This window comes from Gouania willdenowi, chromosome 17, assembly GCF_900634775.1.
Source record: "Gouania willdenowi chromosome 17, fGouWil2.1, whole genome shotgun sequence".
NCBI classification, from domain to species: domain Eukaryota; kingdom Metazoa; phylum Chordata; class Actinopteri; order Blenniiformes; family Gobiesocidae; genus Gouania; species Gouania willdenowi.
In genome coordinates this window covers 31792727-31816824 of record NC_041060.1, presented here as the reverse complement: position 1 = coordinate 31816824, position 24098 = coordinate 31792727, and the positions used below count along the sequence as shown (strand labels likewise).

General features: G+C 39.2%; 1 protein-coding gene across 1 annotated transcript in view; it reads left to right on the top strand.

Moving 5' to 3' along the window:
- The first annotated feature begins 1508 nt into the window (after nt 1–1508).
- lamc1 (laminin, gamma 1) overlaps nt 1509–24098 on the top strand; it is a 103328-nt gene continuing 80738 nt past the window's right edge. The window contains exon 1 of the mRNA XM_028472410.1: nt 1509–2157. Within this exon, the coding sequence (XP_028328211.1) occupies nt 1782–2157 (376 nt within the window). The 5' untranslated portion in view covers nt 1509–1781. The remainder of the gene's footprint in view (nt 2158–24098) is intronic.

The following is a 24098-nucleotide window of genomic DNA, read 5'->3' as shown; positions in this document are numbered from 1 at the left end:
CTCACTATATGCTTGCCTCGCCTTTACTTTCCATAGATTTGCGAATATGTTATGTTGAATTTGAGTATTTTATATTCATTAAAGTGTTCGGCTTCATTGACCCTGAAACATTAGAGTGTATATAGACGATGGTTTGAGCAAATTTCATTTACATTACGACATGAGAAATTTTGTTAGTTTCCAAACCATCACATGTTTCTAACTTAACTGCTGACGTTCAGGTTTACTTTAGTCCCTGGTGGGTAGAGGTGCGAAGTAACGAAGTACAAATACTCGTTTTTTATTTTTTATGTCTGTACTTTACTTGAGTATTTATTTTTTTAGCACCTTTTTGCTTTGTCTCCTTACTTTTTAAACAAATATCTACTTTCTATTGCTTACATTTAAAAAATGGCAGTGGCTATCTGTACGGTTGCCGTATCAATATACCGACATTCTATCCGTACGCAGCGCCCCTATTTGGCCAGTTTAGGGCATGTGTTAGGTCAGTCGTTGACCAGTTTAGGTCACGTGACTAAAACTAAACCTAACCGTAACCATAAAAATTGTTACAATATTGGGTTATAACCTAACACTAACCATGAACCTAACCCTAAGACGTGTACTTCGGTAATCGTACCAATAGCACAAAGGGTTGTTCGTACGGCAACCGTACAAATAGTCACTTTCTTTAAAAAGGAGCTCCTTGCTTTCAGAAAGTGTCTATTTGTACGGTTGCTGTACAAACAAACCTCTGTGTTATTGATACAGTTACCAAAGTACAAGTACGTAGCGTCTCAGGGTTAGGTTATAAACCAATATCGCAACAATTTTTAGGGTTAGGGTTAAAGTTAGGTTCAGGTTTAGTCTTAGTCACGTGACCTAGACTGGCCAAATACTGTAGGGGTGCTGCGTACGGATAGAATGTCGGTATATTGATACGCAATCGTACGGATAGCCACTGCCTTACTTTTAAGACGTAAAAGTCATGACGTAAAAAAAGGCAAACCAACAACTGCAAAGCTGGAGGAGAAACTTGAAACATTTTATTTACAGATGTTATCTATAATAAGTGCTACATTCTCCAGGTGTTCATAAAGGTTAACAGATTTAATTCATTTCTATGCACCAGTTTTCAACAAGTTCTTAAAAATGTTAAACTCAAAGCTCCTCTGGGTTTTGTTGAGCATTTGCACTTTTTCTTGACACATTTTCTTGACTTTTTTTTATGAGTCCTAAATTCTCCAGATGTTCAAAGATAAAATATTTAATTTTTTTTACTTGATTAAATTTAGCAGCATGTACTTTTTTTTTTTTTTTTTAAACTTTTACTGAAGTAAGGGAGAAAGTTCAGTCCTTTTACATTTACCAGAGTCATGTTTTATTCCTGAACAGTATGACTGAGTACTGAAGATCAGCCTCTGCTGGTGATGTGGTCAGAAACAGAGCAGTGAGGTACGTGTGTCGGGTCTGGGACAGAGACGGACTCAGCGGGGGCTTCTAAACTTCTGACGCGGAAGGGGCGGCGTGTCGTCTGCGCCCCGGGGCTGCGCAGTAGTGCACTGGGTGTAGACTGGACCTCGGCTCTTCCTCTGGGAGTTTGGTGCATGGCGGCGGACACAAAGACCTGAGGACCAACGCAGACCCTCTCAGCTGAAGCCCGGGACAAGGTTACACACGCGGCTTGGGACAAAGGATTCAGCGGCTGCCAACGGCCCCACATTTCTGTTTTTGTAGTTTTCTGCACTTTGTGGAAGTAAAGCTGACTCAAACCCCGGTGTGTCCGAGGGCAGAGTTGAAGAATGCCGTGTTTGATTCGCTGTCTGGTGACCTGGACGTGGGTGGCTGTGGTGTGTGTCCGCGCTGCTATGGACGAATGTTCGGACGAGCAGGGCCGAGCTCAGCGCTGCATGCCAGAGTTTGTAAACGCCGCTTTTAACGTGACGGTGGTCGCCACCAACACCTGTGGCTCTCCGTCCGAAGAGTACTGCGTTCAGACCGGCGCCACCGGGGTCACCAAGTCCTGCCACATCTGCGACTCCCGGGACCCCCAGAACCACCACAGCGCCGTGTACCTCACCGACTACAACAACCAGCAGGACACCACCTGGTGGCAGAGCCAGACCATGCTGGCTGGCATCCAGTACCCGAACTCCATCAATCTCACCCTGCACCTCGGTAAGAGCCGTGACGTTCCAAGCGTCTGTTTGTGGGGTTCTAAAGCTGGGTCCGCGTTAATTATGTGAGGCGGACCCGCTGCTCTGCCAGCCTTTAACTACTTTAAAGACTTTAAACTTAACTACAGAGATGTTTCCATTTCCATTAAAGAGGACACGACCTGAACTCCGTATACTGAAAAAGTACCTGTTTACTTAAATTGTAAATATACCCTGTAGGGTTAAACCGATATGGATTTTTTTAAAGACCGTTCCCGATTTTTTACACACTGCCGATATTTGAAGCCGATACTACTTTTGCTCCCTTAAGTTACATCATAAAAGTTACACAATGATAACAACCAATGGTACGAGTCTCAATTTAAAAAAAAAAAAAAAAAAAAGGAACATCTATTGAAATTGACAAAGTCCAGGTAAAATAACAAGTAAAAACTATGTAACAAATATTAAAAACAGGTGATGTAGAACAAGAAAAAGTCAAAAAAATATTAAAGAAATTGTCTATTTGACTCACGGACAACCCCTGGTGCTATTAGTACGTTTACCGAAGTACACATATGAAGCGTCTTAGGGTTAAGGTTAGGTTATAACCATATATCGCAACAATTTTTGAGGTTAGGTAAAGGTTTACGGTTAGGTTTAGTCTTGGTCATGTGACCTGGCCAATGAGGGGCGCTGCGTACGGATAGAATGGCGGTATATTGATACGGCAACCGTATGGATAGCCACTGCCAATATTAAAAAACAGGTGATGTAGAAAAAGAACAAGTAAAACATATTTCTGCTCTCTGTAAATAATGCGGATTGGCAAACGCAGCTGCCCGCATCGGCCGATGCCGATACATGTAAAAAATGCAAAAATCGTCTGATAATATCGACTGGCTGATGTAGTGGTCTGTCACTAATTTTCTTGTTGTAGAAATATACATTATAGTAGCTTGAACTTTTTGTTAACTTATTAGCAAAACACAACATAGAAATTTCAAATCAGAGTTGACTTAAATCAACCTTTATTGTGCATAAAGTTCTTGCCAAATGTCATGATTGTATTTATTAATAATAACAATAATAATACATCACTTTTCTATTGCACTTTTCAAAAAATGTGAAGATGTTTTACAAAAAAGCTCTTGGACAGATAAAAGATCAGGTGAAATGTTAATGGAGGTTAAAAGTCTGTGTAGGGGTGGGTTTTTAGAAGGATTGTGTGAATTATTGGAACAATATTAGAAATATATCCTAGAAATTCCAACTGTAACCAAAACCTCTGAGTTTCCAGAACAGATGAGAAAATGTTGTGGTCCCTCTGGCACTCTGAGCTTTATTCTGTGGCCTGTGGAGACATGCAGGGAGGTGTCGAGGTGTCGGTCAGATGATGATGGAGGGTCTCCCCCGTAGTTTTCCGTTAAAGGTTGGGCGGGCCCTTTCTCCATGGAGATATAAATGATTTGTATTTTGTAATTTTACAAAACATCTCTATCAACGGGAAAACTGAAAGTAATGGACAGAAATATTCAGGTTATTCATCCAGAAAATGAACTTATCTTCAACTTTCTTCAATAGAAGTGACTCCTCATTTGGTATTTCCCTCAATGAAGGTTTTATTATCTGGAAGGGTCTTCCTGGTTACATTTTTCATTAAAATCAGTCATTATTATCCCCCGTCATAAAGTGTGGAAAGGCTTTGAGCTTCGTCTGTCCTACTTTAACAGCTTTTCTCAGAAACGTTTAAGATAAGATAACCAAATTTGGTGTGTGGCTTCAGGGTATCAATACCTTGATGAAGTATTGATACCCTCGCACAATTATGTTTTCCGGAGTTATTGCCGTTATTCCGTTTTTATTTGGTGGGGGATGTTAATGACTGTTCTTATTATAATTAATTTAAAGTCAGTAAAATTATGTTGAAAACGGTAGTGTTGTGCCCAAGATAGATCACACTATCCCAGACCAGAATGCACCGAGACCAAGACTTTTTGGGAGCCGAGACCGAGTCATGACCAAGACCATAAAAATTGTTTTTTTTTTTTTTTAAAAACCATGACAAGGTTCCACAGTTAATTATAATTCTATCTTCAGTCTTTTTTTAAATACATTTGATGGACACAAAAGGTGTCTGCAACTATATCAAAGCAGAACATGTAAAACTCAAAACTGCACAAGAAAAATATGATGTAATTGAATTCTTGGAAAAGAATAAACTTGTAAACCTGGGCTTTGGCCTTTATTGGTCATATACTGTATGTTATTACAGATATGAAATTTGTCCTCTGTATTGAATTGAATTGATTATACTTTATTAATTCAGGGGAAATTCAGTAAACATACACCATGGTATTTAACCCATTGTGTATGTATTGAAACTGCTACTGATAAATTCAATATATTTTTATGTCGGGAGAAGAATCTACAGCAAGTGTTGAAAAGTATTTCTGCCTAGAAATGACATGGCTATGGCTAGTCACAGTTTTTGCAGCTTAAAAGATTTTGATGAAGGAAGAACAATCATAGAGCTCATGGGAAATGCTTTATTTGGACCTTCAACACCAACTATTCTGTAACAGTTCCAGTGTAAATTACATCAAATGCCCAGCCTGAACAAGTTCTGTACCAGAATCCAAAAACAACTCAAAGTTCTAGCTCACATGAAGACAAAACACTAAAGAATAACATGTCTCAAATTCCATGAGAAATTACGATTTAAACAGGGTCCCCACCGTCATAAAATTCCTGGAAAACTTATGGAATTTGAAAAATAGATTTTCCAGTCTTGAAAAGTCATGGAATATTTGAACTGTTTTGGAAAAGTTTTGGAAATATATTTTATTTTAATGTTTAAAATATGTTAAACCCCAATAATATTCAGCATTTTCTCAAAGTGAAAGTGTTGCATATCGGCGGCAGCATCATTGAGCGGGAATCACGAGATCTCAGAAATTCATGCAAATTCAGTCTCCGCCTCATTGATAAAACTGTGCGTAGGTAAGATCACCTAAGCTGGCATACGCTACAAACCAGGAAATGCATACGCAAAAAAAGATCTTAGCTTTTCAGAACTAAGTCATAGACATTTGGTAAAATATTTTTGGAAAAGTTTTGAAAAATCATTGTGAAAAAAATGTGGGAACCCCGTTTAAAGCAGAGCTTGGTTGAATTAAAGAAAAATAAGTAGGGGTGTCTCGATCCGATATTGATATCGGATATCGGTTTGATATCAGCCAGAAAACGAATCTGATTTTATCGAACTGCATCTAAAATCTCTGAAATAATATATATTGTTTTTTGGATTTATTTTTTCAATATCTTCTTATTTTATTCAATCATAGAATATTATTATTCTAAAAGGTTAATTAAATGTAATCTATTGGTTTATAATAAATGAGTCTGTTTTTTAATAATCTAGCCTTTTCTAACATTCCACACTACAAAATAAGTAATAAATGTTTGTATGATTCGTGCTGATATCACATCAGCTCGATATCGGTGTTGACCAATATCAATATCAGTATCGTATCGGAAGTGAAAAAGTTGTATCTGGACATCCCTAGAAATAAGAGACTGCAGCATTTTGTGACCCAAACGTGCACGCTGGGGCCTCATACTGTCATTATATGGGATGGATTAGCGCATGAATTAAGGATATCTATCGTTTTATCCAGTTCCTCTCCTTGTTATCACATTAAAACAAGTTTAAAATAACAGGAATTAGGAGTAAAAATGCTTCTGAGACCTTTAAAATGTGGTCTCGAGTACTACAACACTAGAAACCCGGACATTATCATGGCTTTATAAAGACGCCCCCGGACAGGACGTTTTGTCACCCTAAACCTGAGGACCGCTTCCTTTCACAATTTCATTTTCGCGTTGTAGTTCCACAGGTTGTCGTTTCCTGCAGCGCTCGTATTGGCCTTTTAAAAATACCTCTCTATTTCTGCAGCCAGAGGCCTCCAGGCAGCAACTGCACCGTGTTTAACAGTGCTTGACATTCCTGAGGGGTTCAGTCATGCTGCTGCTTGGAGCTGAGCTGTGTCTCAGTGGCCTCAGGTGCTGAACTCTGAAGGAAATGCACCTAATTACACACTCGGTGCGTTTACGTGCGCTGCTATCAAGCTATGCCGCTCACAGGTCGCTGTTCTCGGTTTTTCTTGGAGATACACAATCCACGTCTTCTGTGGGGTGGGGGGGGGGGTGTACAGTCGCTGGAGAAAAAGTGGTGCATGAGCAAAACTCTGATTATGATGAGCTAATGTGGGTACATGCGCTATTAGCTAGATTGTCAAACACAATTTCTAGGTATGGTAATTTATCAAACTTCTGAATATTCGATTTCAGTCCAGCTGTTACATTTAAAAATCGAGTACCTTACACGTGTGAATTTTTGACCAGACTGTAATTAATCACTTTATTATCTTGTCTTGTCTTCTTTTGTTCAGTTGTAATTAGGGATGGGCAAAGAAATCAATCGAACCCTAACCCAATTTCTTTGATTTTTCGAATTTGTAGATAAAAACAATTTTTATTTTGCAAATTTGAGTAAAAAAAAATAAATTACTAAACATTTTTATTTATTTATTTTTTTTGTATTTTTTTCCCCACCACAGTTTGTTTGGACTTTTTCACGTTCCATCCTTGTGGGTTACCGTAGTAGCACGATGTGAGCCCACCCCCTCTTTGTTTACGTGTGTTTACCCTTTGAGTAGACTATGTGTGTGCCACAGGCATGTTTAATGTTTTATTCACACTATGCTGAGATGCTAAGGGAAGAGTTTATTTTTTAATTGTAATGTTATATGTTATAAAATATGTAGTTATAAGATTTCTTTATCAGAAAATTGAAGCTACTGTGAAGTTGCTGTTACACTTTTGTTTAAACCTGGTTAAAGCTTGAAATAGTTGAATAACGGAGCCTCATTTACTTTTTATTTTGGGATTGTTCTATACTTTTTAACTCGAGGACAATCACAGCAATAAAGTTGCACTTTTGACAATATATCTGATGGCTGCAGTTAATTTTAAGTGCATTGAAAAAAAAATATCACCCAGTCCTAGTTGTAATAAGAAGCCATAAAGTTTTTTTTCATTTGAAGGTGTTAAATTTAACATTAAAAATGTATTGACAAAATGAACAGAGCTCGTCAGCGAGATGAGGCCATGTTTTTTGCTGAGGGGATGTTAATGTTTGACTTACTCCATTTGTGTCTCCTGATTTCACCATCCTCCCCTACACCATCCTTTAGTTTGGGCGTTTTCAGTCTGATCTGATATCAGCACAAACCGTACATACTTTTATTACTTATTTTTTTAGTGTGGAATGTTTGATCCGGTGATATTACTCAAAGAACAATAGTCGGCAACAGTAGGTATGAGAAAAACTGATCCATTTATTATATCCAATGGGTTTTATTAGGGCTGGGACAATGCGTCAACGCCGATGCGTCGTCCGACCAAAACAAAGATGGCGGCGCCGAAGAACTTTATTTTGGAATTTTAGTTGAAGAGCAACATGTATAAATTACTTTTAGTCAATTAATGGGGAGATAATCAATAATCAAATCGAACTGGAGAAATGAATCGTTCGATTAATTGATGCATCGAAAAAGTAATCGCTAGATTAATCATTTAAAATATAATTGTTTATCCCAGCCCTAGGATTTATTCGTTTTAAAATTAAGAATATTCTACAGTTGAATAAAATATATGAAAAATAAGTAAGACCTTAAAAAATGACCTCATACATGAAGCCATAAGAGAACAGAAATAAGAGAAATTTCCTTATTTGCAATTTTGTTAGTATCCATTGGTTTTAAAGATTCACTAATGTTTTCTTATCTTGCAAATTCTCTCAGGTTAGAGAAAATGTGACGAATGGTCGAGAGCACTCGTACTAAGATAAGAGAAAACCTCACAGCCTATTAAATGATTGTCTAATGTACAATAACACGTTTTACATTTAACAAACATAAACTATATATATATACTGTATATATCTTCTAACATACATTATTACATGTTTTAAAGGAATTTTAATGACTGATCTCTTTTCAATTTGTGATAATAAAAAAATGCCGTCGTTACCTGAACCCAGTCTAGACTATAAAAGCCCTGGGGTTATTTCGTGAGTCAAGCATACGCTGTAAACCGTGTGTTTCCTACTTCTAGATGTGTTGGCAAACCAAGCCTTAAGAAGAGAGCACATGTTATAAATCACACAGATCCACTGACACGTGTGTTTCTGTTTTAGATTACAACGGGCCGTGTGCTTAAGCATTATTCTATAGCCACATTTTTCACTTTACATACACTTGAATAATGTAACATATCCTAACACTGACATTCTGTACATTGCATGGTCAGGACTCTCACTATATCACTGATTTGTTGGCGGCGCACCCTTCGGTCTTCAGGCCAGGGTGTCCTAAAGATCCCCAAAACTAGTTTTAAAACCCGGGGAGAGCTGGCGTGCGTAGGATTACTATTGCAACAACACATCATCAGTAGGATAAAACTAACCTGTGTCACGACGGTATAACACCCAGCTCATGTTTAGACGTGGAATGACCTTCACCAGTTCCTCCGTGACCTTGACTGTGTGGATTCTTTTAAAAAGCATTTGAAGACTTTGCTTTTCAGAAAAGCTTTTGGTTATTCAAGGCAAGACAAGACAAATGTATTTGTATAGTGAATTTCATTCAAGGCAACTCAATGTGCTTTACATGATCAAAAAGTGCAACAGAAAACGTTCAATAACATTCAAAATCATCAACAAACACGTCAACAACAAGACCAAAAATCTCCCTCTCATTCATACGCAGTAGAGAAAAAGTGCCTTTGATTTAAACATGTTCACGTTAGATGCTGATTCAGCTCTGCTGCAGTTTGAATGGATTTTTAACTTTATCCATTTAATGATGTTACTCCTGTTGTTTTGATTCATCTATGTTTTGTACAACACTTTTTATCTGTGAAAAGCACTTTATAAATAAAATGTACTTACTTTATTGGGCGTCACATGCTAATAATAAGCTGTGTACCGTCTAGTGGGATTCAGTATTGAGCACATCTGGGTAAGAACTAGGGCTGGGCAATGTGGGCCAAAACTCATATCTTTACATTTTTTCTCAAAATGGCGATGTGTATTTTAAATTAGATAAAGTCTGACCAGAAAGACAATTCTGGGTTAAATCTGCTGATGCAACATGCCACGCAGGCACATTCATTTACATTAATATGTGCCACTTTTCCATTTTTGCTCCTATGAGAGACAGCATGTGTGAGTGAGTTTTATAGTGTGGCTTTTTTAGGGGAAGGTCTAGGTTAGGACGCACTCAGAAATCCAAGAATTAAAAGCAGCGACTCCTAAAACGAGTATTTTAATAGAAAATAAGCTATAAAAAATATATTGATATAGGTGATATTGTAATTTTCATTCAGGAGGGGCTCAAAGTAGAGTCGCTGCTCCTCCGCATCGAGAAGAGCCAGATGAGGTGGCTCGGGCACCTAATTAGGATGCCCCCTGAACGCCTCCCTAGTGAGGCGTTCAGGGCACGTCCCTCCGGAAGGAGGCCCCGGGGAAGACCCAGGACACGCTGGAGAGACTATGTCTCTCGGCTGGCCTGGGAACGTCTCAGGGTCCCCCCGGAAGAGCTGGAGGAAGTGGCCAGGGAGAGGGAAGTCTGGGCCTCCCTACTGAGGATGCTGCCCCCGCGACCCGGAAACGGCTAAGCAGGAGAAGATGGATGGATGGATGGATGGATGGATGTAATTTTCTATATTGACAAAATAGGAAACGCGATATATCTTTAATCTCGAAATATTGCCCAGCCCTAGTAAGAACAGATTTGGAATTTAAGGTTAACAGAAAATAAAAGAGGAAATTAAAATAATTTTTCTGCATGATTGCTGCATATTTGATCAGATATTGTAGATGCTGGCTCATATAATCCAATAATGTATTTGTTTTTTGCTAATATTGGACCAATATTAATATCAGATCTGGACAGCCTTAGTAATTACAATAATTTGACCCAACAGTTCATGGTCAACCTTTTTGTAATAGCATGGATGAGTTAGTGGAACAAACTAAAAATACATCACCAATGCTTAAAACGTTTTTAGTTATTTTTAATTACTTCAAATGAGTAAGTTAAAATAGCCTCATTTGAGAATGAGTTTATTTTACTGGGTTGATTTATGAAGACATGCTTGCGTTTAACAGTGTTGTTATGAGGATAGAAGTAGATAGTGATGTAAGCGTTACAGCTTGGCTACCTCATTTCAAACACCTGGTCACACAAACTGATTTCACGTTTGAGGAATTGTGTGACTGAGGTTTTTTCACAGTTTATTTAACTCGTTCAAAGACTGTGGGAGAGATCAGGTGCTGTCTGATCATGAGTGGACAGAGCTACCGTAGTCTGGTTTGTCAAGATGTGACTTTACCATTTAGCTAAATCATAGATTAGCAGCAAATAGCACTGACTTGGACGTAAAAACATTGACACTGCTGACACACGGGCCTGATCTGACCACTGTGATGGCCATTGTTCATTTGGACGCTCCAATGCTTCCCTGCTTTGAAGTGTGTGATCTGCAGTGGATGTTGAAACAGCATCTTTGATCTCAGGAAGCTGGCTATGTTTTTGTGTCTGTGTGTTTGGAGTCTTTGAAGTGCTAAAACTCGTCTGTGGCAGGAAGCGGTCCTGTTCAGACTTGACTGTGCACACACCAAGGAAGACGTCAGGTACCCACAAAGGAAAACTGGGGGCTTTGAGGCTTGATGGAAAGTGAAGCTACTTGTGGGTCATCAATAGCTGAGACACAAGCTGCGTTTCCATTACCTTTGGAAGAGTGCAAAGTCTAAATAGCACAATAAAGGGTTTATCGCTAAAAAGTTTCATGAGGAGGAATTTTAGACGTTTCAATATGGAAATGTGTCGCAAAATCGCAAATACATGTCACAGAACGTGACGTACCTGGTCACATGACCACTTCTCTCCGAGTAAACATGGCGCGGTACGTGTAAACGGAAGAGGAGACTGGGACATTTCTTAACATTATACTTTTAAATTATTACAACAAAGGAATACAGAGTGTTATAAGGAGGTTCTGAGTGTCCGTCTTTCTGCAGCGAAGTCTCAGTTTCATGGGCGTTAGGAAGCTCCTCCTACCCAAAACAACGTTCAAAGCGCAATTATACTTTGCGATCATTTAGAAACATCGCTTTTGTTTTGCAAAAATCTGTAATAGAAACCCAGCTAGAGTCAGTCACACAACAGTGATGCTGATGCTGATCTTCAATATGGAGGATTTCATTTTTATTTTCTAGGGGTGATCCAATATTAATCGGATATCGGTCCGATATCAGTCAGAAAACAAATATCAGATTTTAAAATCTCCGATATGAGAGCTCCCATAATTTATTTATTTTATTCAATTGTAGAATACTGTAGATATTATGTTGAAGGTTAAAATGTATGTAACCAACTGGTTAATAATAAATGGGTCAGTTTTTCTCATCCCTACTGTTGCTGACTATTGATCTCTGTTTGAGTGACATCACATGATCAAGCCTTTTCTAACATTCCACACTACAAAATAAGTCAGAAAAGTATGTGATTCATGCTGATATCAGATCGACATCAATATCGGCCAATACTCAAGTCTGCAATATCGGTAACGTTTTGGAAGTGAAAAACTTGTATTGGGACATCCCTATTATTATTATTTTTTGTAGCTTGCAATTTGGGATTTTTGTCTTGCTCATCACCACAATTATTTAAATTTTCTCCTTTCTCGTCTCTTTGTATTTAGGAGTAGCTGAATTGTGATTGGTTGCGTTCACGTCATGCTGTGTAGTAAATTCCCTGGTTACTTTCCCACATGTTGAAGGCGATCACTGGTCACCAGTGACCTCTGGCTCACTACAAACCAGAAGAGCTGCATTTCCTATTGGATGGATTACTTGCAGCTTCTCTGATGGTCCTCAGTTGAACTTGGAGCTCAAACTTCTGGCAGTTTTGAAGCATTTCACTCGTGCAGTAGCAACAGCGTTGTGTTAATCTGTGGGCGAATTGCAGCCGACCTGAAAGAGCCGTGTGTACACACAGTGTGGGAAAAATCTGTTTTCCAACACCATGGCAAGATTTTTCCACTAGTAGCCAGCTGTTGTAAATTATACTAATCTGAGAGCATATTGTAGGGAGGAGAGCAGGCGGGGGAGTCCTCTGCTTGGTTAGACTCATTGTTTTTTGTTTTAGGAATGAGCTCAGCGTGGGAAAATGGGAAGTGGGAAGATTACAAGAGCAGCACAGCTGGAACATAGTGGAGGCTGGAAGTCATTGACGGCCTATTGCAGCAGAGGAGAATAAGCTGGAACTCAGCTTTATGTTTTGTAATCTTCCAAACAACACATTCCATAAATTCCCCAGGCTATGATGCCTGACATGTTGAGGATGTTAAAACTCCAGCTGTAGTTCTGTAAATCTTTTTTAAATAAATCCACATCCCTGCTTCTCTGTGGCCTTCTGCTGGAAGCTAGAAAGGGATTTTATTTTGGTCTTTTTTGATTTTTCATTTTAAGAGGAATTCCAGGAGGTTTTGCCTTTATTCACCTCAGCATTTAGCGAATAAGTGTGCCCTCAAGGGCTCAGAGCATGCCATAAACTTAAGGGACACTCTGAGCCGCTAAGGCACTGAAGCGAGTAACAAACGGCCCCCAGACAGTTGGTGTGAGACCAGCTTTTATCATGTCATTACATTTACACAGCTTAAGTTAAAGAAGGCTTGTTTCCAACACGTTTCTCTGTAATTGAGTTACTGGTAATAAGAGGGGTGTCTTTTCTTTAATTAATCCCAAAACGGTTATTAAATAACTGGAAGATGATCCAGCGATTCGTTAGTTATCTACTTTAAACTGTTATCTATATAAAAAAGGACCATATTATATTAACTCATTCAGTGCCAGCCATTTTCAGATTTTCTACCCCCTCAGTGCCAGCCGTTTTTGAGCATTTTGACTGATTTTAAAGACCCACAGAATATTTTCTACTATGACTATCTGAAATCTGACACCAGATTCTGAAAGATTGAAGCCTCCACTGTCATGAAAAAAACCCTTTGTTTCTGGCTTGTTTCGTTCTTTTGTAATCAGCTGTTGAATAGAGCAAGTTTTACACAAATCTTCAGTTTCAGAGCAAAAAGCTGAGAAAAAAGCCTTTTTTGTAAAAAAAAAAAAAAAAAAAAAGCCTGTCAGTGACTTTAAAGCTATTTTTTTTCTTTAGTGACAACTCTAACATCTGAACATTGTTTCCTTATATAAAACAAAAAACAAAAAAAACACTGTGACAGGGCTTTTGATGGCAAAATTATTAATATTTATTTATTCTATCTGGGTCAGAGTTGAATGGATTTCTTACTGTATTTTGGCGTTCCTCCAACTTTCTCTCCCGTCAGTCTGCACACACGCAACTTCCTCTTCCTCCCGGACATGCAGAGTGTCACTGCGTTCCCCGTTTTTTATGGTTTTATCTCACCATCGCCACACTATCCATGAGTTCCACACATGCTCTGGTCGAGTGTGCGCTGCTGTAAATGTCAACTCTCGTACGTAGCGCCATTTTCTGTCTCATAAACGCCTTTTCGCTCTCCCTCTGAACTCTGCTGAGCACGGATGATCTCTCATCCAAAGGTGGGCTGCTACCTCCTACATGTCACCTGTTATTTTGCTATCTGCCTCACAGGCTGGGGGTATTTTCAACCCCCTCCTCCCGACACGCAGTGATGACCCGTTTAGCCCGGTTAGTTGATGGTTTTATCTCACAATCACAACATTATCAATAATCCACTCAGGTCCACACATGTTCTGTGTTAGTATATGGAGCTGTGAGCTGCTGGGTACGTCACAATATCACTCTGTAGCGCCATAATCTCACTCGTTCCTGTTTCTTCCTGCTTTGCTGGGTAGCATCAGTGGCTAATCTCTCATCTAAAGGTGCACTGCTGCCATCTTCAGGGCACAGTTGGTCACTACAACACCCCACAGCTTAGATATTGATGAGGGACCTCCGCCAGGGTGTTTTCTAGTAATCCCCGTGAAAAAATGCAAATGACGAGTTATCTCGTCAATGGCACTGAGTGAGTTAAGTTTGACCAGTCGTGTTTAGTCGTCTTTAATAGTTCTTGAAGTAGTTTTCTCAGTTTGCTTCTTTTGCTCACGTCTGAAAACACTAAGTTGTGAATAAAAGAGGTTCTAGGATTGTTTGCATATGAACCCGAGTGCAGTTCTTGAACGGTCTGAACACATGCATGTTTGCCAGCGGCCTAATTAGTGATACTAAGTGATGCAGAATGCTATGCATTTTGTTTAGGCAAAACAGCAGCATGTAGTGAGATAAAGTTCACAGTGAACATAAAGTGTTAAAATGGCTCATGGGGAGAATAGTAAGGAGCTGCATGCATTTGTGAACACTTAATAACAGTGTCAGGAATCGCCCACATTTTCAATGAATATACAAACAACATTCGACTATCTAGAAAACTGATTATATTTGTGTAAAGTACATAAAAACAGGTTTAATTTAATAGGTTTAAAACAAAAATGTGACAAAGAAATACTCAGTTATTTCTTAAACCAACAGTGAGAATACAGAATATGATGACGTTCCTCGTGATTTGCTTTGCTTATAAGCAGAATGCTTTGGCCATTTAGAACAAGTGCTCTTTCTCATCAAAGCAAGATGTTCCACAGTTTATTTCATGAGGAGAATAATGAGAAAATAAAAATGTGTGTGCTTTCTGAGTCTGGCCTCTCTACTACCACTACAACCCATAGAGTGCCCACTCCAAATATGGGGGAGTTTTAGGCCCCCACCATAGAAACCCACTTGTTTTTCGTATGTTAAGTGAGTGAATGGTGGCTTTGGCTGTACTTGCTCTCTTCAGTGAAACAATGAGTTAGTCTGTGACTTGCGTGACAGATTTACAGAGTAACAAATCCTGTACAACAAAACTGCAAATCTTTTTCATTTTTAAAATGAATTTTTTTTTCCCTGTTCCCAAAATCAACAGTTGCTGCAACTGGACAAGGTTTGCCAAGCAGCTCGCAGATTTTGATTCTTAAGCTAAGTGTAAATGAAAAGGAGCCAAGCCAAATCGTGGTGTTACAATGTTGACCATGTGAAAGCAGCTTAAACCTGTATAACACACACTATTTCTGTAAAAAATGTCTTTGTAAAGTTTTATTTGAAAAATGTTTTATAGATTTTGAGGAAGACAAATCATTCCCTGTTGGTTAGGAAGCCCAAACTGTTCTCAGTTATATCTTTTACAAACATTAACATTGTTGCACGCACAGTCAAGAGTGAAAATAACTACTGGGACTTTGGCAACTTTAGCCCCTTTTCTATTCCCACATCTAGTTAAGGTGCCAGTATAGAAAATTTAGTGTAGATACATTTTCTATACAATAGAATATTGATGCAACAAAGAAGTCAGCTTGCTATGCACTGGAGTACAGGAGCATCCCCTTCTTTCAGAGTTGGTATAAACAGTGAGTTACTGTGCATTTTGCATTTAGCAACTAAAGCTTTGTTCACACAACAACATTTTGATTCTGTTACAGTTTTTGTTTCCAATATTCCCACATTCACATGGCAACGTTTTCAAAACGATCTCTGTTTACATGCGACCGCGGGAAATATAAAAACGATGTAGTATACGTGTCAGGCTAATAGATGGCGTTGTAGTTTTGCAATTAACCAAAATAAGCACATAAGCACATGCACAGCAGAGACATTACCAGTACCGCCAAACACAAGTAAGATTCATAAGCTTTAATCGGACCTACAAAGTCAGACTTGACCTGGCTCGAGGCCGACAGAATACAGCCCCAACCCGAATAAAACCGTTCTCTTTTTAAGCCCTTTACACTGACTATTCAAATCTGTGCGTGGCGCTCACACGTTGGCGAGTTTCTTTAATAACTCACCTTCATTTAATAGCCACAACAAATGGGCAGTTTTGATCCGTGGAACAGTTATTTTTGGGGCATTCTTGGATAAATTGAGGGCCCGTGGTCCTTGCTAATTTCAGACATGGGAATTTATCGTTTACATCGTGGGATGACATATTCTTACCGGTAAGAATGTTTTTGACGATAAATCATAAATGATAAAATATCGCACATTTCTACTGCATATAGGATGAGTCAGAGCTTCAGTGCTTTGTATTTAGTAGGTGATAATATCCCCTACTTCTTCATCTTTCTCCATCGTCTAATCATCTGGTTGTTATTGTAGAGCTAAACATTATCCTATGAGTGATTTATTTTTTATTTGTTTCCTTTTTTAAATGTTTATTGTTTGGAGCAGCTTTGAACTAAATAAATGCTGCTAAATGCCACACATTTATTCCAGTGGTCATTGGTTTGTTTTCATTGTGGTTTTTTTTTTTTTATTCTTCACTGAGGAGTTCCCTTTGATGTTCAGCTGCCCGTCTGCCTCACAGGTAGTTTTCATGAAGGTTCTCAGTTCAAGGAGCTGTTGTTCTCTGTGTGAATATGTCTATTTGCTTTTAAGGCCAATGTCACAGAAACTGACACACTGAACCCTGTAAAGACAAAGGTGTGTGCCATTCAAAGCTGAGACAAAAAGATGACGGGGAACGTTTGAAGAAACTGGGCCTCAGCATGTTAATGGCAGACGATGCAGCTACGTTTCCCCTGAGTGCTGCCTGCAGGTACAACAAGCCAGTCAGTTAGTCACGGATTTGCTTCACCTTTGCCCTTAACTTCTTTCTCTTTTAGTTTTGTATTGTTTTTACTGGTTATAATATACAGTCAAGGCCATCTTCAATCTGAGTTAAAGTGCATCCAAACCAAAAGTGACAGGAACTTCCTGTAACTTTGGTGCAGTTTATAAAGTGTTCTGAGAACACAAACTGAGCCAAATCAAGGTTATAAAACTAACATAATGTCCTCTTCGCCCATTTGGCCCATGTCTGGGACTATCCCAATAAGAAAGTAGCTTCAGTGACACAGTTTACTATGGATCTCTACACAGCAGCACTTGTGATATGGAATTAATTGAGCATTTTACTTAATTGTAAAAAAAAACCTTTTGTCCTTGTGGGCCTTTATCTTCACGCTCCAGTGGAAAACAAATAGAAATACCCTTGTAAGGTTCCTCAGTTAACCTTGCAAAAATTATTTCCGGAGGCCATGGGCCAACCTTCAAAGAAAGCAGGTACAATTGTGGAGTGAAACTTAAGTCATTCTGGGTCCAGAGGATATCTCCATTAACTAGAAACACACTGCCCCACATCTCCCCGGTGCGGGTCAAGGTGACTTGTCTGCTCAGGTTTAAACTGGAGTCTGATAAGATGGGAAAACATTTTTCCTCTGACGAAGGCGGGAGATAAAACCTCCAGACCTTTTGTACTTTGATTCTGAGATATTCACAGGAAGAAATGCAAAGCAGAGGGAGAGGGATAAGTCATGTGCACTTGTGTAAAAAGATTTCATTTGAAATGTTTTAGCCTTAAATATGTTTTGTATGTTACCCAATACTGTGTAACAGAACATTCTCTGACTTTTGAAGACTTTTACAACCTCAGATTCTCTTTGGTGTTGGCCAGCCCCTGTGTTTAGTGCAGGTGGTGCTTTTTTCTTTTTTTAAAGCCCTGCTTTAAGATCAAATCTCGGCTTGTCTCAGGCTTTCATGTTGTCAAACAGCTTGTCTTCCTGCGGGAACAATGATGCTGTGTCCTCACTTTGTTGTGACATTCGTGGCCAGATGACCCTCAGCACATCTTTAGTGAGACATTTCAATGGCTAACCATCGTTCCACTGGCAATTCACCCTCTGACAGCTGCTCTGCTCAGTCAGCCCACAAACAATCCTTCAAATGTCTCGCTTTTAAAAATTAAATCTTAATATGTTTTTTTCTTTAAGAAAATCAACTTAACTCAACATTAAGGTTTTGCTTGAGCAAAATTAATATTGAAAATAGCAGAACAATGTAGTTTTGTTTACATAACTTCAGTTGTGTGTGTCAATGTGATTATAGACAACATTACACTAAAGGAAGCTAGATTTCCTCTTTTCGTGCTAACTTCCAGGATTTAATCTGTGTGCTATACTACGAAGCTGACTAATGTCTTACGGGGTTAAATCACCATGGTAATTTAGGCTTAATGACTAACCTGGTCGAGCCTCAGTTATTCTTCAATTGTGACGTAAAATGCTCTACAGTTTTTCTGTGATTGTGATTGGTCTGACGCTGTAATCTCCTCTTCTTTCACAAGTAGCACATAGCCAGGCTGGAATCAACTCGCTGAACTTCACGAGTTGTAATTGAGATTCGTAGTGGAGCTTCTCTCTGACTGAGAATGTTTGGTTAGGTGAAGCCCGCTAACAGAGATAAATTCAGGATATAATTATTATGCTTCATAGCACAGGCCCTAAAGGCTCAGAGACGACAAAATGCATAAAACACGGGAAATGATGGAAGTCGCTGGAATGAACTACATCAGCAGTTATTAATTGTCTATTTTTACTTGGAACTGTTGTGATTTGTTGCTGATTAAAGAGTTCAGCTGAACTTTTCATTTACTGTGAGTGAGTTATTTTAATCAGCCTCTGCTGTGACTGGATTTATAAAATGTGTGAGTCACCCTGGCCTGCAGCTGCTTCCCATCACATCTAAAATCAGACAAACACTTGTCTGCTGTTTCATGTCTGAGAGGACGGATACCATGTGACGGCCATCCCTTTACAAACATGAAGTGGCCTGTGTGATTTGTCACGATTATACTTCTCCCCATACTTTAAATAGTCGGTACGTAAATCTTTAAGGTTTACTTTATCCTCCCGAATGACCACTTAAAATATTTTCTATTTGCAAAATTGTTTTGCAATATTTCCTGGTCAAAGGTAACTATAGTGAAATGACAATCCCAGCAGCAAATACTTTTCCATAAAGAAATTCTGCGCTTTGACGCTGATATAAGTGGTGCCTTGATGTTTAAGGTGAGCTTAAAGGAGTTTAGAGGGCTGACCTGTATATATACTGTATATATATCACAAAGTTACTACAACCTTATGTTGGTGGTAACAGAGACCTTTGGTTAACAAATCTAAACCCACAGAAAAAAAAGCTCATTCACTCTCCAGGAGTGATAACTGACGTTCATCTCCATCAGCTGGCTTCATTACCTGTACTTAGTGAACGACAGTAAATTCATGCGATTTATTGGTTTATTTTTTAACTGTGCACCAAACCCCTGCCTCCATATTAAATGGTCTTTACTGTGTCTGCGCATTCATGCAGCCAAATTCTTAAGCGTTTTAACCCCTCTTGGCTTTGTTTCCCTAAAAGTCGGCCTTGTTTTGCCCTATGTTGACAAAGCCTGCAGCCATTCAGGCTAGGGACTTCTACTGTGATTAAAATCACAGTCTCAGCGTTTCCAATCTCTGATGGAGAGCTTACGGACAGCACAAATGAAGTAAAAAACCAAACACAATAAAACAATAATCAGTCATGCTAATTATTAGGGGTGCACCGATTGTAATTTTTTGGCCGATCACCAATTTTTTAAAATCCTGACCTTCCCATTCCGATTTGAGCCGATCCCAATTTTTTTTTCATAAGTGACATCATACACCTTGAATGCTCCTAACTTATTTTATTGTAAAACATTGAAAAATACCTGTGAAACAATACAAACTTGTTGTTTCAACAGCACATGAGGTAGTTATCTCAAATATAAATTAAAAGTTTAGAACATTGCTGTCCAAAATACTAAATTATCTCACTTCCTTTAGTCTTTCAATTTTCACATTTTAAAAACAAATAAATGTGACCAACAGGTTACACTGCAGACCGGTTTGTAGCTATTTGACTAAAATAAAGTGCCCAGCATTTTTTTAGTTTTACAAATAAAGAAAATCACAGAGTTTGGGGTAGGTGATATATTAATAATTTACAGGTCAACGTGTCCTGAGTTTTAAGTTTCCTTGTAGAGCAAAAATTAAAAAAATGTTCAAATGCAGCAGCTTTGTGGACATTTAAATGTAAAAATATTAATCTAAAAATAACTTTCAACAGGTTAAAAGCTCCTAAAAGTCAAACATTCTACAGAAATAATGAAGTGTATAATGTGTAACCTGTTCTCAGTCTTATTAAAGTCAAAAGTTGTTCATTAGTGGAAGGTTTTTCTTAAAATCCAAAGCCATGAACTCCATTTTCCTTTGCTCCGTTAGCTTTAACTTTAGCTTGATTGCTAGCTTCAAATGATGCATACTGAGCAGTGTGGTGGTTTCTTAAAAGGTGAATGAGGTAGCTTTTAGTTTGAAGCTCCACCAGGACTTATTTCAGCGTTACAGGAATTATAAATTGTGATCCTCTGCTCTCTTTTCTGTGTAATACTGCCGACATGCTAAGCTAACCGTGCTCCAGGTGACTGTTGTAACATGTTGTTATCCTGTGTAGCAGAGGCGCACATGCACACATGACCTGGTGGGCGGGTCTGTCAGTCATCTCACAGCAGAAGAGAACAGTGACTGACTTTAAAGGTCCAGTATTATGCTATTTTTCACCCATCTCCATTTGTTCTAAGAACCTCAACAACATAGTGTTTGAGGTTTATTTTCCCAAACTCGCCTGTTTTCTGGAGTTTTAGCCTCCGAAAAGTCACTTTCTGACCAATTCTAAAACTGGGCTGTTTGAGTGGGCGTGTCTATAGACGCGGACTCCACACAACAGTTGATCACTAGCGATTTTCTTTTGCTATTCACACACCTTTGTTATTGTTTTCTGCCAAAAAACTGCACATTACAGTAAAACACATTTAAGTGGCTATTGTGATTGTGAGTCAGAAAAACACTGTTTCGTGACGTGTGTGTGTCGCGCACCAGCAGTATATGTCATAGCAGCAGCAGCAAAAGCAGGGGAGTTCAAACACTTTAAACGCTTACCGAAGCTGCTGAGTCGCTTTCCTGTCATCATCTCCTCTAGTGATTACAGTCCATTCAAGGTGATGGTCCACTGTTTTGTTCAACCGCTGCATCGCATTGTGTCACAACGACTCTCATCACCGCTCAGAGGAGGTCGGCTTATGAAAATGACTCCTTTGGTCATGTAACGACAGGAGCTGAATCGGAACAGCCTGTAGGAGCCAGTGGTGGGCTGCAGAGACCATGCAGGAATCGCTTGCTTTCCTTATTCTGGGAGTTGGCTCTGGGAGGACCAGTTTATAGATGTAGAGACCAAGAAAACGTGTTTTTCATGATTGGGGACCTTTAAGACAGACTTTAAGACCTATGCTGAGGTAGAAAAGATTGGTTTCATTTGCAAGGAACAGGCGATCGCCGATCCCCCCAAAATTAGGGAAATCGGCACTGATCGATCGGCCAACCAGGAGGTGGAGGTGGAAAGCAGTGAATAGAGGCAGGTGTGGAACTCACCACAATGACCATGTTTAGCATGTTTAGGGCAGACAATGCAGTTAAGTTTTCCCTAAGCGCAGCCTGCCAGGACAACGGGCTATGATGCACTGTAGAGAAGCGAGTGATGGTTTCACTGATGTTCTTTACCATCACCCTGTTACTACCTACAATCATATCCATACTGTATGATCCGAGATATAATGCATGAAAAACTAGCAGAACTGTAACTTGACGGGCTTTCCCTGTCTTTTTCGAGCGGATCAAAAAAAAAGTGTCAAGCCTCGGTGATACAGTCATCAGCTGTTCTCTTCCCAACCTATCTGAAGAAACACAAACTCAGCGAGCCAAACCTTCACCAAGCGCCAAATATTCTCCTTGCCAGAATTGATCTGAATCAGTGATCCTGGTCATAGTACCATGAGATCATCACTTTAAGAGCTTGTAAGAAATTTGTATCCACGTTAATAATATGATACACTAGGTCCAAATGTATGGGCACCCCAACTTTTGTGATTTAAAAAAAAAAAAAATCCGACGAAATGCTTTAAAAAGCTAACATCCTAAAGCTTCCGTAGCAGTGGGTATGGCAGCTTTATGATGTTAGCTTTTTGAGGTGTTGTGCATGACCTTATTAATGCACACACAGTGCAGGGGCTCATTCACATGACATTCAGGTGACATGATAAAGCTGCCGTCCCCACTGCTACCTTAGGTATGTTTACTGATACTCGTATTGTTATCAGGACTGATAATGAAAAAAATTCCACAATCCACATTCTTATTACAATGTTATACCATTGCAGCTTTAACAAACACCTTTTACTTATCAATTCCAGTTTGACAGCAAAAGAGCAATGTTGGTTATGTAAAGGTATTTGGGAAATGACACTTGATAATGTATTTGTGAGATCGCCTCAATTCTGCATAAATACTTGGAAACTGGCAAAAAATAATAGGAGTTGCCAAAAATGCAGCAAACACTGAAGAAGTGGAATGACAATGCTAACAGGGTCACCTAGTGCCTAGCTCTTACTCTTAAAGGTAGGGTAGGCGATTTTCGAAAGCTAGCATGACTTTGAATGTAGCCTCCCCGCCTTTACCCCCCTCCCCCCTCCCTCCTGTGCTCCATTTCACTCACATGCATGTGCACAGCTGCTCCAGCAGCAGACCTCAGCTCATCGCTTGTATTGTTTAGAAATGTTGTTGTCTCATTCAGCAGTAAGTAAACAAACTTTACCATTATATATGTCTGTCAGCGGTGACGCGCTTTCAGTGTGAGCTCGTACATGTGAGGGGTCGAGAACGAGCAGGGAGACAGAGAGACGTGATTGGTTAAAAAAAAAAAAAAACGGTTTGTTTTTATCGTTGGTTGAAGTTATTACAGATTTACAGCTGCTACAGTTGACAGATTTTCTTCGTTCCTTTTTCAGAGCACATAAGATAAAATGACAATTTCTACCAAAAACTTAAAAAGTGTGTCTGGAGGAAATCGCCTACCCTAGCTTTAAGTCATTGTCTGTCAATCACTTGAACATGTTATAGCCACAGAACAGGCTATAAGATTCTTAATTTGGATTCTGGTGCTTTAGCATTTTTTCTGATGATATTGCTGATAGTGTATCGTGCTATATTTGTCCCATATGGGTTGTCGTTCAGGCTCTGGCACGGATTGCCTTGTGTGAGTGCTCTCATATTTACATGGCTCTCCAATGTCTCCATAACAAACATCTCTCTTTACTTCTCCAAGGAGTCACCTCTTTGTGTTTGATCCTCCACTCTCTGTTTGTTCTCTCGTTGAGCTTTCCCTTCAAATTAACACTCTACATTCTTGTCCCTGTCTGCTAATTAAGGCTGCATTCACATGGAGATAGTGCTGGACTCAGACTGAATGGGTGGAAAACAGTCGAATTAGTTGGTTTGTGTTTACAATCGTTCTAAAGTGAACGGAAAAACCCATCAATCACAGAGCTTCTGGTTTGATGCTTTATAACTTAGATCACACACTGGATATGATTCTCCAAGCTCTGGAAGAACTGAACTGCAATGCTACTCTAAACATGTTAAAGTTTCTCTGAGCATCCACACACACTTGTCCCTCCTTATGGTTTCACATCTGCAAGTTGATGTTTTTAATGTTTAAGGGGTTTAGGGGTCTGGATTTGATTTCACCGCTCCCACCGAGACCTTACGAAAACAACTTTAGTAGAATTAACTTCACTGATACTCACTAGACTTCAACTGTCTTCACATGGGCCCAAGCAAAGCAGATTTTCACTGTAAAATGGTTAAAACCCTTTAGGCGATGCCTGTGTGAACGCGCCCTAAAAAGGCTGTTGTGGTTCAGGTCATTAGGAAACCTCGGTCACAATGGAGTGGTAATGTCTGTAAAAGGTCCCAGTGCTGTTGTTACTCTATATCAGCTGATCTAGATATATCTGGTACAGAGTAACAACAGCACTGGGACCTTTTACAGACATTATCACTTCAGGCTTTCTAATAAC